Source organism: Armigeres subalbatus, chromosome 3 (assembly GCF_024139115.2).
Source record: "Armigeres subalbatus isolate Guangzhou_Male chromosome 3, GZ_Asu_2, whole genome shotgun sequence".
Taxonomy (NCBI): domain Eukaryota; kingdom Metazoa; phylum Arthropoda; class Insecta; order Diptera; family Culicidae; genus Armigeres; species Armigeres subalbatus.
The window spans coordinates 152,993,419-153,006,034 of NC_085141.1; the positions used below are offsets into that span (position 1 = coordinate 152,993,419).

The window sequence follows — 12,616 nt, forward strand, 5'->3', positions numbered from 1 at the left end:
GTATACAGTGTTCAGTTATGTTCAGTTATCAGACTCTGTAAATACCGTCGTACAACTTTCTTTCAATTGAAAGATTAAGAAGTTTCGACGTTGAACTGACGTTAAATACCTCATCTGAATAAGATTGATTAGATCGCTGCTAGTAGTTGCAAAACACGTGAACAAGTTTTTCTTAAGGTGACACGGGCATCACTAACAATCATCAAATCGTCATCATTTTCATCATTGAATGCTTAACTTTTTTTTTCTATTATAAATATGATTTTTTATTTCGGCGCGTGCTTACTCGCAATCTACATGCTGATACATTTACAGTTACATCAAACAACTGAAAACCGAAATACGCCGCTCCAAAGTTGCGAGGTGATAATGCTAGAAAGAGACGAAAGATAGGAGAAATAACACGGTGTTTAGTGCCTCCCCGAGTCACCTTTGGGCAGCATAATAAAAGTAAACGTAAATTTGTGAGTATTCCAAGTTCTCTTAGTTGAAAGATTGAAACTTTTGTAATGATTCGGCCTTCTGGGTTTTCGGCCTTTTGTGGTATGCTAGAACATTTTCGACCTTTTGTGATTCGTCATTTTGTACTGATCCCGAGAAAATACCCTTTAAGAACGCAAAACAACTCCAGCGGCCAAAAGCCAATCTAAGGCTTTTAACGGTTAGAAAAAATACTAGAAGTGTGTCCGTGTCTAATGGTCCTGGTTTTATCAAAATCGGATTATTCTACGCAAAATTATGCTGATTTGAATTTTGACAAAAAAAAATTGTCTAACCCCTGTATATATGTACACAAAGAATCAGAAGGAATAAATTTTGGCTGTTACTCCGTTTTCAAATGTTGGTCTAGATCTTTAGTCCTAATTTTAACATGCTTTACAATAAGAATGTGTTTTGTCAAATATTTCAAGTTCAAGATCTACTCATTATCTTTCGAGTGGGCTGCGAAGATCACCAATCGGAAATAAAACTAAGGAAATACATGTAAAACATTTTGGCCTGAGTGGTGCGAATAGAATCGATTTGGTTGTCAAACTGAAGCCAAAAATTTCTATTTACATTGAAGCGAGCATTGAAGATTGTCGTTATGTTCGTTTCTGATATAATATTGAAAGTATTGTTATTATTTGGGGCAGAAATAAAAATGATTTTGTTTTTTGAGTTTTGGATTCTTTGTAACCAATATTTTCACATTATATTTCGAGTGGAAAATTAGTAGGAATTCAATTGAAAAGCACTCTTTACGAAGTTTGACGAGATTTAGCGCCCTCCTGCAGCATGGAAAGAGCGGAAAGAGAAATTCGAAGAGCGGGAAATGTTTGACAGCCAAATAACTGTAAAATAATTTTGTTTATGGGAGTGATTTCAAAATATCCCTCTACTCGCTTCAGCGCAGAAAAGCGGCTCTATCCGCAGCACCCAGATTTTGGCATATGTTTTAATAGGATAGAAATTTCTGTTGATTTAAATTTGAAAAAAAAAACAAAGTTGTACCGAAAGGCTATATGATCCAAAAACATAATTTTGATAGCAGGCCCGGAGAACCATAGTGTTATACACATATCAACTCAGCTCGACGACCTGAAGTGAGGTCTGTATGTGTGAGTATGTGTACAAATTTTGTAGACACACTTTTTGGAACTTAGCATTGTCCAAATTACTTGTTTCATTTAACGAGGAATCCTGTCCCATTGTTTGCTATTGAAAATTAGCCAGATCGGACTATGGGATCAGAAGTTATGGCTAAAACACTATTTTTATGACTATCGCGTCTGCCTTATAAGCAGGAAGTCGTGGGTTCAGTTCCAGGCTCGTCCCAATTACCATATCGGGTGGCTTCTAGTCTGAATATAAGCAATTAACTTTGAATGAACTGAGGTATTTATCTTGATTTTGTTTTCATTCAATATATCAAGTCAAGCATAATTTTTCATAACGACGTATGTAACAATTATGCACACTTAATTTTTTTCGCCGAGATCTCAGCATTTTTTGTTTATTTTCCCGAGGTGGGCACCGCCGATTTTCAGCAAACATGATTTCTGCCGAGATCTCAGTAAAAGTGACGTTTCATTTGCTGAGATACGGTAAATATTTTCCCGAAAATCAGTAATCCAATTTTTCTGCCGAATTTCAGTTCTGAAATTTACTGAGGTACAGCGGTGCCCGATTTTGCCGAGCTCGAGAAAGAAAAACTTAGTGTGTGAGGATTCGAGAAATCCTTTGCAGAAAGTTGGCAAAACTTTTTCTAAAACTGTTTTAAAACTAAATCTTTTTTCAATACTTTTTTCCACCGGCATGCATCATTACATGACACGTAATAAGCGTGCTTCACAGCAAAGCTCAGTTCATTCAAATTCACTGTAAAAAAACCAGATTAATCCACCTAGCGGTGATGGCGCCTTTCTCGCGCAAAAAGGTAATAAATGTAGCCTTTACGCTTACACCTCGATGATGTACAAGAAAGGCAAAACAGTTACACCGTCTAATGTTATGATAGAAAATTTACACTAGTAGACGACAGATGGCGCTGCCAAAAGTTTCTCGAATTTCCTATGTTCGAATTTTGACTTTCGGACAATTTCATAGTACTATGAAACTGAACGAAGAGCATACTTACGCCTAAATGCGTGCAACACGAGCATCTTTATAGTAAGGTGAAACTCTTAATGGGAGCAAGCCTCGGATAAACTTCAAAAATATTCGTAGATGCAAGGCATTTTTCATAACACATTATTGTTCTATGTGACTATGTCTCATCACTATTTTAATATTATCTTTTTTATGCGATTCGCAATTGTTATGAAATTCAATAGTGATCAACAGCGTTTTAGTCTCTGTCGGATGCAACTTGTTGCAAGAAAATCGGTTAAGAGTTACTATGTGATAAATTGGCTAATGTTTTTTATAGCATTTTGTGCACACACATACACACACACGGACAGACAGACATTTGTTCAGCTCGTCGAGCTGAATCGATTGGTATATAATACTATAGGTCTCCGGAACTCTTATCAAAAGTTTGTTTTCGGAGTGAAATGATAGCCTTTCGGTACAACTTTGTTGTACGAGAAAGGCAAAACGATAAAGTTATACATACACCGGTATGCTACACGTACGTCGGTGTACATTGGTCGGTTTTCCATAGTGCACGATTGACGCAACTGCAGTTTTGTTTTGTTCTGCTTTTTTTGTTACATAGGTCGCTCTTAGTTCCCATATGTTGAAGCGACGTATGTAACAGTGAGACTTCAAAAATAGAAATTTTTACATACGTCGGTTCGCAAAAAGATTGAATTGAAGAATTTTAAGATCTGAAATCAGTAAAATCGATGCGTATTATATAAAGCCGCGTGTGATTGTCACGTTGTATTAAAAACCCCGTTTTGTTTACTTTTGTTACATACGTCGTTATGAAAAATTATGCTTGAAGTAATAAAACTCATAATCTTTGCGGGCTCTTATAACTTGCATTTCGATTTCCATCTCAGATGCAGACTGATGGGAATTGACACTCTGGAAAACCGACGGCGAATCGCACAAATAACTTTTACTGCAAAATTATTGACCGGATTCATAGACTCTGCTGACATTCTGCGCCAGTTCAATATCTAGGCACCGGAACGGATGAGACTACGGAATTTTCTCTCTCTTGAAACCCGCAATAGACAATACGGCTCACATGAACCGATCCGTGCATGTGTACACGGTGTACGCTGAATTCGACTTCAATCTTCCATTGGTACCTTTCATCCGGCGGATTGATTAGAATATGTGAATTAGTTAATTCGATTTTTTTTTTCATTAAGACAATGTTCTGTCAGATGAATTAAAAAGCAAACAATAAACAATGTCATGCAGATATGAACCGGTGCCAGCGAAAGTGATACATTTTTACATTGAGTAAACTTTACAAGAGACGCATTTTTCCAAAAACTTCGAAAATAAAATTCAAATTTGCAACTCAACTGTACCAACGTGTTATTTCTGATGTGCCTAAAGGAAGTAATGAAAAATATGCGAAATTTCTTGACAAATTATCAAGTTTGTTGGAAAAAAATGCACATGTACCACCAATAATGGGAACAAAATACAACAGAGACATAAAAACGATGCCCGTAAAAGTGGTACCGTCAAACGGGGTGACTTGCAACACTTGGGTTTTCTACAAGTTGTTTTTTTATAATAAAAATATACCCAAACATCGACCTATGTCATCACGCATCCCTAGTTTACATTGTATTTGATGTGCCTTGCCTAGTTGGTATTTAGGTGAAAATATAACTCACTGTTGTTTTTCGTATTATTTTGTGAAACTGTTTCGTTAATTGAAAGTCGAACGTCGTAAATCGTAAGTTCGTGTAGCTAATTAAAAATAATTTCACCAAAATCGATCCCCTCTCCAGTTACAGTACCTACTTAGGTATATAATTCCGCAAAAACTATAAAATAATAAATTTATTTGTTTTTGAAATATCAACTTTTTTGAAATTTGTTCCCCTGCACTTGCAACAACTGATATACGATTTTTATTTTTCAAAAACTGCTGATTCAGCTTTTAAACATTTTTTTTTCAAACTAGCATTGATTTTATGTTACACAATTCCTTTATCATGCCGCGAAACTACAAGAATCCTGCAGGAAGTCGCATGTATGCTAATTTTTCAAAGAAAACTTTGATTAAATCATCGGTAGAAGTTAAAACACAAATTGTTTATCCGGGAAGCCGCTTGGCGGTACAATTTGTCCCTAACAACAATTTTACATTATTCTAATACAGAAAACAGTAAAACTAAGACTTGCGGTGGTGAAACAGTGTTGAACTTCCTAGAAGATCCAACACGTGTGTTTTACTGCTTGATGCGGAAATGCCTTTTCAAAATAATGATCTTAACATATCGTTTTGTGATATCGTGATAATTTGGATGGCGGGGAAAGAAAGGAAAACCTTTTTAAAAACAACTATCCAGGGAATGGTGATGGTGCACACCATTCTTAAACCGACATAAAGCACTTTCAAACTGATGACTTCAAAATATCAATCGATCCGTTGAAATCGTTAAAAAAATAATCGGAATGAGGGGAGGGGGATCCCTCAAGTAAGGCCCCTGCATTGACAGTGGTGAAGAATGACCCAGGATGAAAAATCGATATGATAAAGTTGTTCTAAAACATGTTACGATTGAATACGATGAAGTGTTGCAAGTCACCCCGCAGTAGGGATGGCTTGCAAAACCCATCATTTTGATATTATTTTCATATTTTTATTATTGTTAAATGTCTGATTATATGTCTATTCACTAATATTAGGACACATTAAAAGTATCATGTAGTAGTAGAATGAATAAATCCTTTTAATTCATAATTCTCGGGTACTTATTCAAAAGGACGTATGTGATTTTGTAAACAAAGATTCAAACATCGATTTGTCTAATCTGATAGTACTCCCACGCAAACCATCACCACAGACAGGTAGGGGAAGCCCTCGGCTACCTGTTGATGGTGTTGGTTTGTGTGGTAGTGCCATCAGATTGGACAAATCGACGTTTGAATCTTTGTTTACAAAATCACATACGTCCTTTTGAATAAGTACCCGAGAATTAATGAGAGAGAAACTTGAAAAGTGTTGCAAGTCACCCTGTTTGACGGTACATGTACATTAATAAAATAATTTTAAACCGTATAGGGGAACTGCTCCTTGAATTCCTAACATGTAGGTACCCAACTGAATACCATTCGAAAACAAAGAATTGGTGCACAAATTGATTTATTTTTCATTTTTGTGATTTTTTCAGCGGTAAGCACGCCGGATAACAAAATTGTGGTATATACCAGAAATTAAAAAGTGCATCTACAGATTTAGTTTTCAAAAATAACTTTGCCAACAAAAGCCGTTGGTGTCATTAACACAAAATCGACAAAAATTGTTTATGTACCACTTTTGCTGGCACCGGATCATATATTAATAGTTGATACAAATTTGTGAACATTGTAGGTATTTAGCAACAAATACCGTCGTTCGATGTGTGGTGATTTCCTACGATAGCACCTACAAAGCGTATTGACTACAATCAAGGTCATTGTGAAAATATTCATGATCGTAAGAAAGTAAACACCATGCACAGGTAGGTATCGATTTCTGTCGAATAGCAATAAATATTCATGCACCGTGCTATCAAAGCGCTTCATAATTTCCAGTTTAAAACATACAATGTAGTTGAAATTCCCCTTTCTACAATAAAAAAGCTTTCACAAAAAACGTTCTCAAAATACCCATGATCACGATTGGCCTGATCCGGATCCCTTGTTTTCAAAACAAACCACCCCACTCTGCAGATCGTAGTGTATCCAGGCCAAATCATCAGCTCACGGTTTGCTGATTTGTCTCACGAATCATAAGATTGTTCTTTCCTCCTTGTCTATTTTTTCACGGTCACACGCGCTTCCGGACGGTCCAATGTGGCGCCGCGGATGATTCATACTTTTCGATGGAAATACTTTTTCTCTACACTATCCATTGTTTTTGGAGCTTTTTTTCCAATCCTCCCGTCAATTGGCCGCACTTAAAGGAATTTCCGGAACACTAAATTCAATCGCATATTTTTTTTGGGAGCTCGAAAAAAAAATCCGCAAAAACACGTTGTTAGACGGTCGAATAAAAAGCAACACCACCACAATTTAGGGCCACTATCACACCGTTCCTGGGCCGGATTTGGACCGGAAAACATCACCAGTACTTCAGGGCACACGAATAACATACCTCGGCCTGGGTTCGCACTTCGTTGTCGGTCGAGAGTAGGGAATTTAGCAGCTGGTGAAACTGAGCCTGATCCGCAGCCATTATTCCGCATTTACAAAAGAGAACCACAAACTGACGGACGACAGAACGTGCAAAGAGGAAGAAACACCACCGTCTGACGGATGTGCGTGTAGGAAAGAGGAGAGCAGCTGTAGAAGGCGCGCGGTGGAAATCGCGCCGACTGGTGGCGGCGGATCGTCGATGGATGAGACGAATGTGCGGAAGCGAAATTTTTGGGGCTGCCAGATGCAAGTTGACAACTTCTTCGCGGTGTTCGCGGTACACGGAGAACCTCAGAAACTCATTAATGAGTAAAATTTCACTCATTTCGAAGAATAAGTGGATCTCCTCATTTAAAGAGTAAACATGCTTTTACTCATTAATGAGTAAACACTATAGATAGTGGAATATATAGATGAGCGAAGATAAATCCTCTGTCTCCAAACGAACTGTCAAACGTGTCTCCAAACGAGCATGACGTCACGATTTCAATGCAAACGTTAAGGGCTGTGACGTCATATGCGCGTGTGCACGGGCAAAAAAATCGACTCAGCCATGCTTTCGCTCATCTATAGATTCTACTATCTATAGTAAACACCATATACGTCAAAAAATGTTGAATATTTACCCGCTTTTGAGAATGAAATAATGTGCAAAAGTGGGTAAAAAACCCCCACTTTTGAAAAAAAAAATCGTGCAGCTTAAAATATTCTTTTCAATTGCAATGGAATGAATAATTTCCAGGAGTAAATCAAATTGAATCGTACACTGACAAAAATCCAATCATATCCATTATGTGTGGCACACATAAATTTTGACTATAGCATTTCCCACAATCCCACATAACGGCTATGTGAATTCGCATAGCATATATGTGGAAACACACATAACCGTTATTAACTAATAACCTTTATGTGGATTCTCCTATAGATAGTGGAATATATAGATGAGCGAAGATAAATCCTCTGTCTCCAAACGAACTGTCAAACGTGTCTCCAAACGAGCATGACGTCACGATTTCAATGCAAACGTTAAGGGCTGTGACGTCATATGCGCGTGTGCACGGGCAAAAAAATCGACTCAGCCATGCTTTCGCTCATCTATAGATTCTACTATCTATAGATTCTCCCATAGCGGGTGGTTATTAACGCACACATAAAATTTATTTGTAATTTTCTTTAGATTTTTGCCAATAAAAATGTTTGGATTTTTACACAGAAAGAAAAATCAATAATAAAATTAAGAAAATCGTTGGTTAAAATAAAAAGTTGCGTTGGTTCTTTTTCGTAGAGAGTTGCGAATGTTCAAAATAAAAGTACGTTAACTTTTGCAACAACCATGGTAAGTTAGTTGTAAGTTGTAAGTTGTAAGTTAGTCAGTACAAATCTAGACTGAATTTTGAATAGGTCGTATGTAACAAAATTGGATATTTCGAGCTTATTACGTTAAAAGATAGAGAATATACAGTTCCTTTCGTTAAAAAAAAATTGTGCCGATATTTTAATATTTTAATAAAATATTATTGCGAAACATTTCGACGTAATTGACGAACACTCCTGTAGAACGAAAATCGATCATTCGACCTATTGTCACAAAAAGCCTTTTCGACAAAAAATGCCGAAATAAAAAATTCCGTGTATACTACCTTTTGTCAAAAAAGGTCGCATGTACCGAAAATGTCAAATGCAAAAAAAAACATCACATACGACCCTTCGTTGACAGGCTGGGAATTTTGTTTTTAAAATTATTTTGATGTTATTTCAATTAAAAGTATTAATATATTAGTGGTATTCGGTTAAGTATCCAGTACGCCACGGATTGGTCGAAGATTGCGAGGATGGAACGCTTTCTGAAGCAGTGCCGAACTATAGAAGATCATCAGTTTTTGTTGACAGAGTTCCTTTAAAGTTTAAACATACCGGAGAACAGAGAATACAGCGCGGAGATTATGTTCGAGACCTTCACCACCGCGTACCGGGGTTGTATATTGCAGTGCAGGCGGTTCTGGCGCTGGCAGCTAGTTGGGTGTCTCGTCCGGTAGAGGAAAGAACGCTGACGGGAATTGTGGCGACGATGTGACGCACGTGATTCCTGTGGCCGACGGCGACGTCATGGGATAGTGAATCTAGCACATTCCAAACGCTGGTCAGAACATCACTTCTTCTGTTCAGAGCTTCCTTTATGAACATGAGGTTGGAATATCCCTGGAACAGAGCATCGAGACGGCCAAGCCGATCAAGGAATGGCTTGGCTACATCTATCTGAACATCGCAAAGCAGCCATTCGTGGGCGACGTGTTGAGGTGAGTTCAGGATTTCGGTCAAAAGGCTTCAGCGTAATATCAAATGTATAGTAAATGCTCGGTTAAGAATTACTGAGAACTTGAGCGAGGGACGAATCAAGTCTAAACCAATTGACGTTCCGATGATTTCCCATCATATGCAATAATACGTGGTTTGGCGAAAGTATGTTGGTCTCAACGGTGCAATTTTACCTATTTTCTGAGCATAAGGTGAAATCTCAACACTATGTATTACAAATGATTTTATAACTTAATTATTGAAATTATATAAGAGCATTACAGGTGAGAAAACATTTGCTTAATTTTAAAGAAAAAGGAAGTATCTTCGACAGTGCCGGTAACACGCTTATCGGTCTGAAGTTTTGGGTTGTGTGCGATTGGGAAGTTTCGGAAATGGTGTTATAAATGCCTTTTCCAGTTTGATGGGAAGGTATTCGTTTCAATGATCGAGTTGAAACAATGACATAGAGCAGGTAAGACGAAAGGGCATAGGAGTTTAATGAAAGAGATTGGTATTGCATCAAGCCCGGCAGCGTTGGTATCAAATATCAAATTCTTAAATTTATTTATCGATCCCGTTAATGTATTCAGATTCAGTATGATACTATGCGCGACTATACTAAGCGGATGGGTTTGAATTCGCACTTTATGGAATATTCCTTCTAAATAGAATATCAAAGCACTCGTAAGCATTTTTGAGCAAACGATGTTAGGAATTGGTCCTTCTGCTAGATGAATCAGATGGTCGCCTAGTAGGCGAAAATGCGCGTTCTGAACTGCCCATGCAGTTTTCATACGATTCTTAATTTTAGTTTTTCACAATTTGCTCAACGTTTCTCGTTATCTTCGCATTTGGAAATATCATAAACCCTTCGGAAACGATAGCTATCATATTTGCTGAAGGAATGAACTAAATCCACCCAGCCGTTTTCGCGTTATGCGGATACGAACACATACCATTTCATTTTTATTATATAGAAAAGTATTTTTATATGAAATGCCATATACGTTATTTAGATCAATATGAAATCATGCGTCGTACTGGAGTCGTTTTAGAATTAGTTGACGAGACAATCTACTAGGCCCTCCGTTGAACCAGGAACAGTTGGTCTAATACCCGGAGCCGGTGACAGCGGGGTAGATACTGTCGCATGTTGTAAATTCTGTAAACGATGATGAGGATTTATGTTAGTACATAAGGAAATTGTTCAGTTTAAGTTCACAATTTTTAGCTAATAGGTTTTTTTTTTCATTTTCGTAACTCGTACATGGTTGGTTTAGAAAACCAACCCAGAATTGAGTTTCGGAGTTTCGAGCGGATCACGAAGGAAATCAAACTTCCTCTGTTTTCGACTGAGAATGACTGAAACTTACCTCAGCAGCTCCCCACCACACTATCCGAATTTCACGCCTGCAGCTTGTCTAGGGTGAACTTGCACGTGCTGAGTTTTGGGGTATTTACATTTCTATATTATTTCTATATTCTATATTATTAAAGATATTCGAACGCACATGCCGCGGTACTTGATTTGATAGGTCGTATGTCCTGTCGTAAAAGCAATGACATCTGTCAACAGGTCCGAAGTGCTTTGACGAATGTACATGACAAATGAAAAACCGACGGAACAGTTCAGTCGAAAGTAACATGGTGCTTTGCATAAGGTCGCATCGTTTAGGTCGAATGTATAGCACACACTTTCAAAACGACGCGAATCTTTTTTTTGTGGAGAAAATGAGTTTCTAGCGAAAAAATCATGATTGTTTCACAATAATTTATATAAATGATTTAAATTAAAATTTTAGGTGTCGAAATTGTACAAAATTGGCACATATTGATAAAATAACATTTAATTTTATCTTTGAAAACTTCGTTATCCGTTTTCTCCGATTGAGCAAAATTGCACATCCGACCTATTCAAAAATCAATCTAGAAATATATTTAAATTAAAGGGATTGGTTCAAATGGTAACTCTCAGTTTTTTCAGTAGATTTGATCTTGTGTATAAAAACATAACAAATATCGGGCTGCCATTGACAACGAAACATATCAATGCTTGCTAGCTGTTAATTTCAGTTCAGTGTCGGGAAGCAGTTAATGTCAGTTTTATTATAGCAGTCGCCATTATGGCGAACGTGGAAAGCTGGATACTTTTGATATGGTCGTGATATGGAAAAGCCACCTTCAGTTTTATTTTATCCTCTCGTTTGTCCGGCAGCCAAACTGCTGTTGAAAAAATGATAAGTGTTGGTGGTTTTATTATATTTTGCTAATATCCAGCTTTTTACGCAGGTGATGCTATAAACTTTGAATCACCCCCTTTGACATTTCTTGTGTACACTATATTTTATTTGAAATTTGATCAAAGTATGCTTTTAAAAATACTGATCACTTGGAAACGTCAAAAGGAATAATGTTTTCATCTGGGATCTTTTCGATTTTAAATTTTTTCAATTAATTTTCTGTCTTATTCTAGGTGGTACAAGAGCTGCTGACTGCTGAACATCACCTATATGCTTCCTCTCTGGATAATTGAATAAACCTACTTGAATAAGAAATTACAATCAAATCTTCGTGTGTTTTTGGGGCTCGGATGGCTAATGATTGTAGGCATGTTCCTTCCGTAAGATCAACGTTGGTTTTGCTCATTATGTGATCCATGCACATTGGTACAATCGGTTCGGATGCATAGACGATTCCTATAGGTGATAAATATTATCTGCTGGTTGATTATATGACCTCTTTCGACCCTAGCTGTTTTATAAACCTTGAAAGTTAACTGTTGGCTATTGCTGATTTATTCCTTTAAGCTATCCGCACCCAACATCAATTTACCGGGTTTAGTGCTACAGCTACCTCACTTCACTCCTTGAATATAGAAGTAAAATAGCTCCGAATACGATACGGTATTCAAACCTCGTATTCCTTATGCCACACTTTTTGTGTTGAGCTTTTTAACTTTTTGTATATGTCATAACGCTTCTCCAAACCCCGTTTCTCGTGAATTTTGAAGTACCTACTTCATGAACGCCCAGAAATTCCATCAACATTTTATGCTGCATGCAGATAAAAGACTTTGTAATTTCCATTCTCGTGTTCAACTTTTGAGCTAGAAATAAATTGTAAGATTTTCGGTGTTTCACCTTATTGAAAAAGCGTCTCGAGAAACCAACAAGAAACTCCCCACACGCTTACTTCAGTTCACCCAAATATGGGTGAAGAATACCTATAATCATCAAAAGTGCCCATACGTATTTATGGGTAAACTGACATTTACCTACTTATAGGTAAACTCGTTTCACCCGAGGTTTCACCCATATTTGGGTAATTTAATACGAGCAAATTATAGGTGAATTTCACCCATATTTGGGTTAGTTTTTCGTGTTTTTTATTTGGGATCTTAAAATATTTTGCAATAATAAATTATTTACAACATATTTATAATTGATATAATTTATTCAACATGTTTTTGATTTTATTTAATAACAATGTAAACAAGAAACACAATTAAAGGCGC

The 12,616-nt window shown here is 37.0% G+C and overlaps 1 protein-coding gene and 1 pseudogene across 5 annotated transcripts in view; one reads left to right on the plus strand and one right to left on the minus strand.

The window, feature by feature from the left end:
• Positions 1-6,974, minus strand: part of LOC134226314 (importin-5) — a 45,446-nt gene extending 38,472 nt beyond the window's left edge. For 2 of the 5 annotated variants that reach the window (XR_009983449.1, XR_009983450.1), the window contains exon 1: positions 6,761-6,964. Coding sequence is in view for 3 of the 5 variants with exons in the window: in XM_062707011.1 (XP_062562995.1) it covers positions 6,761-6,841 (81 nt within the window). In the remaining 2 variants the exon portion in view is untranslated. Of the gene's footprint in view, positions 1-6,760 lie in introns of all 5 variants that reach the window. The other 3 variants (XM_062707011.1, XM_062707012.1, XM_062707014.1) reach the window with 2 other exon arrangements.
• A 26-nt stretch (positions 6,975-7,000) lies between these two features.
• LOC134222072 (actin-related protein 3-like) lies at positions 7,001-9,217 on the plus strand (annotated as a pseudogene).
• Positions 9,218-12,616: the final 3,399 nt, after the last annotated feature.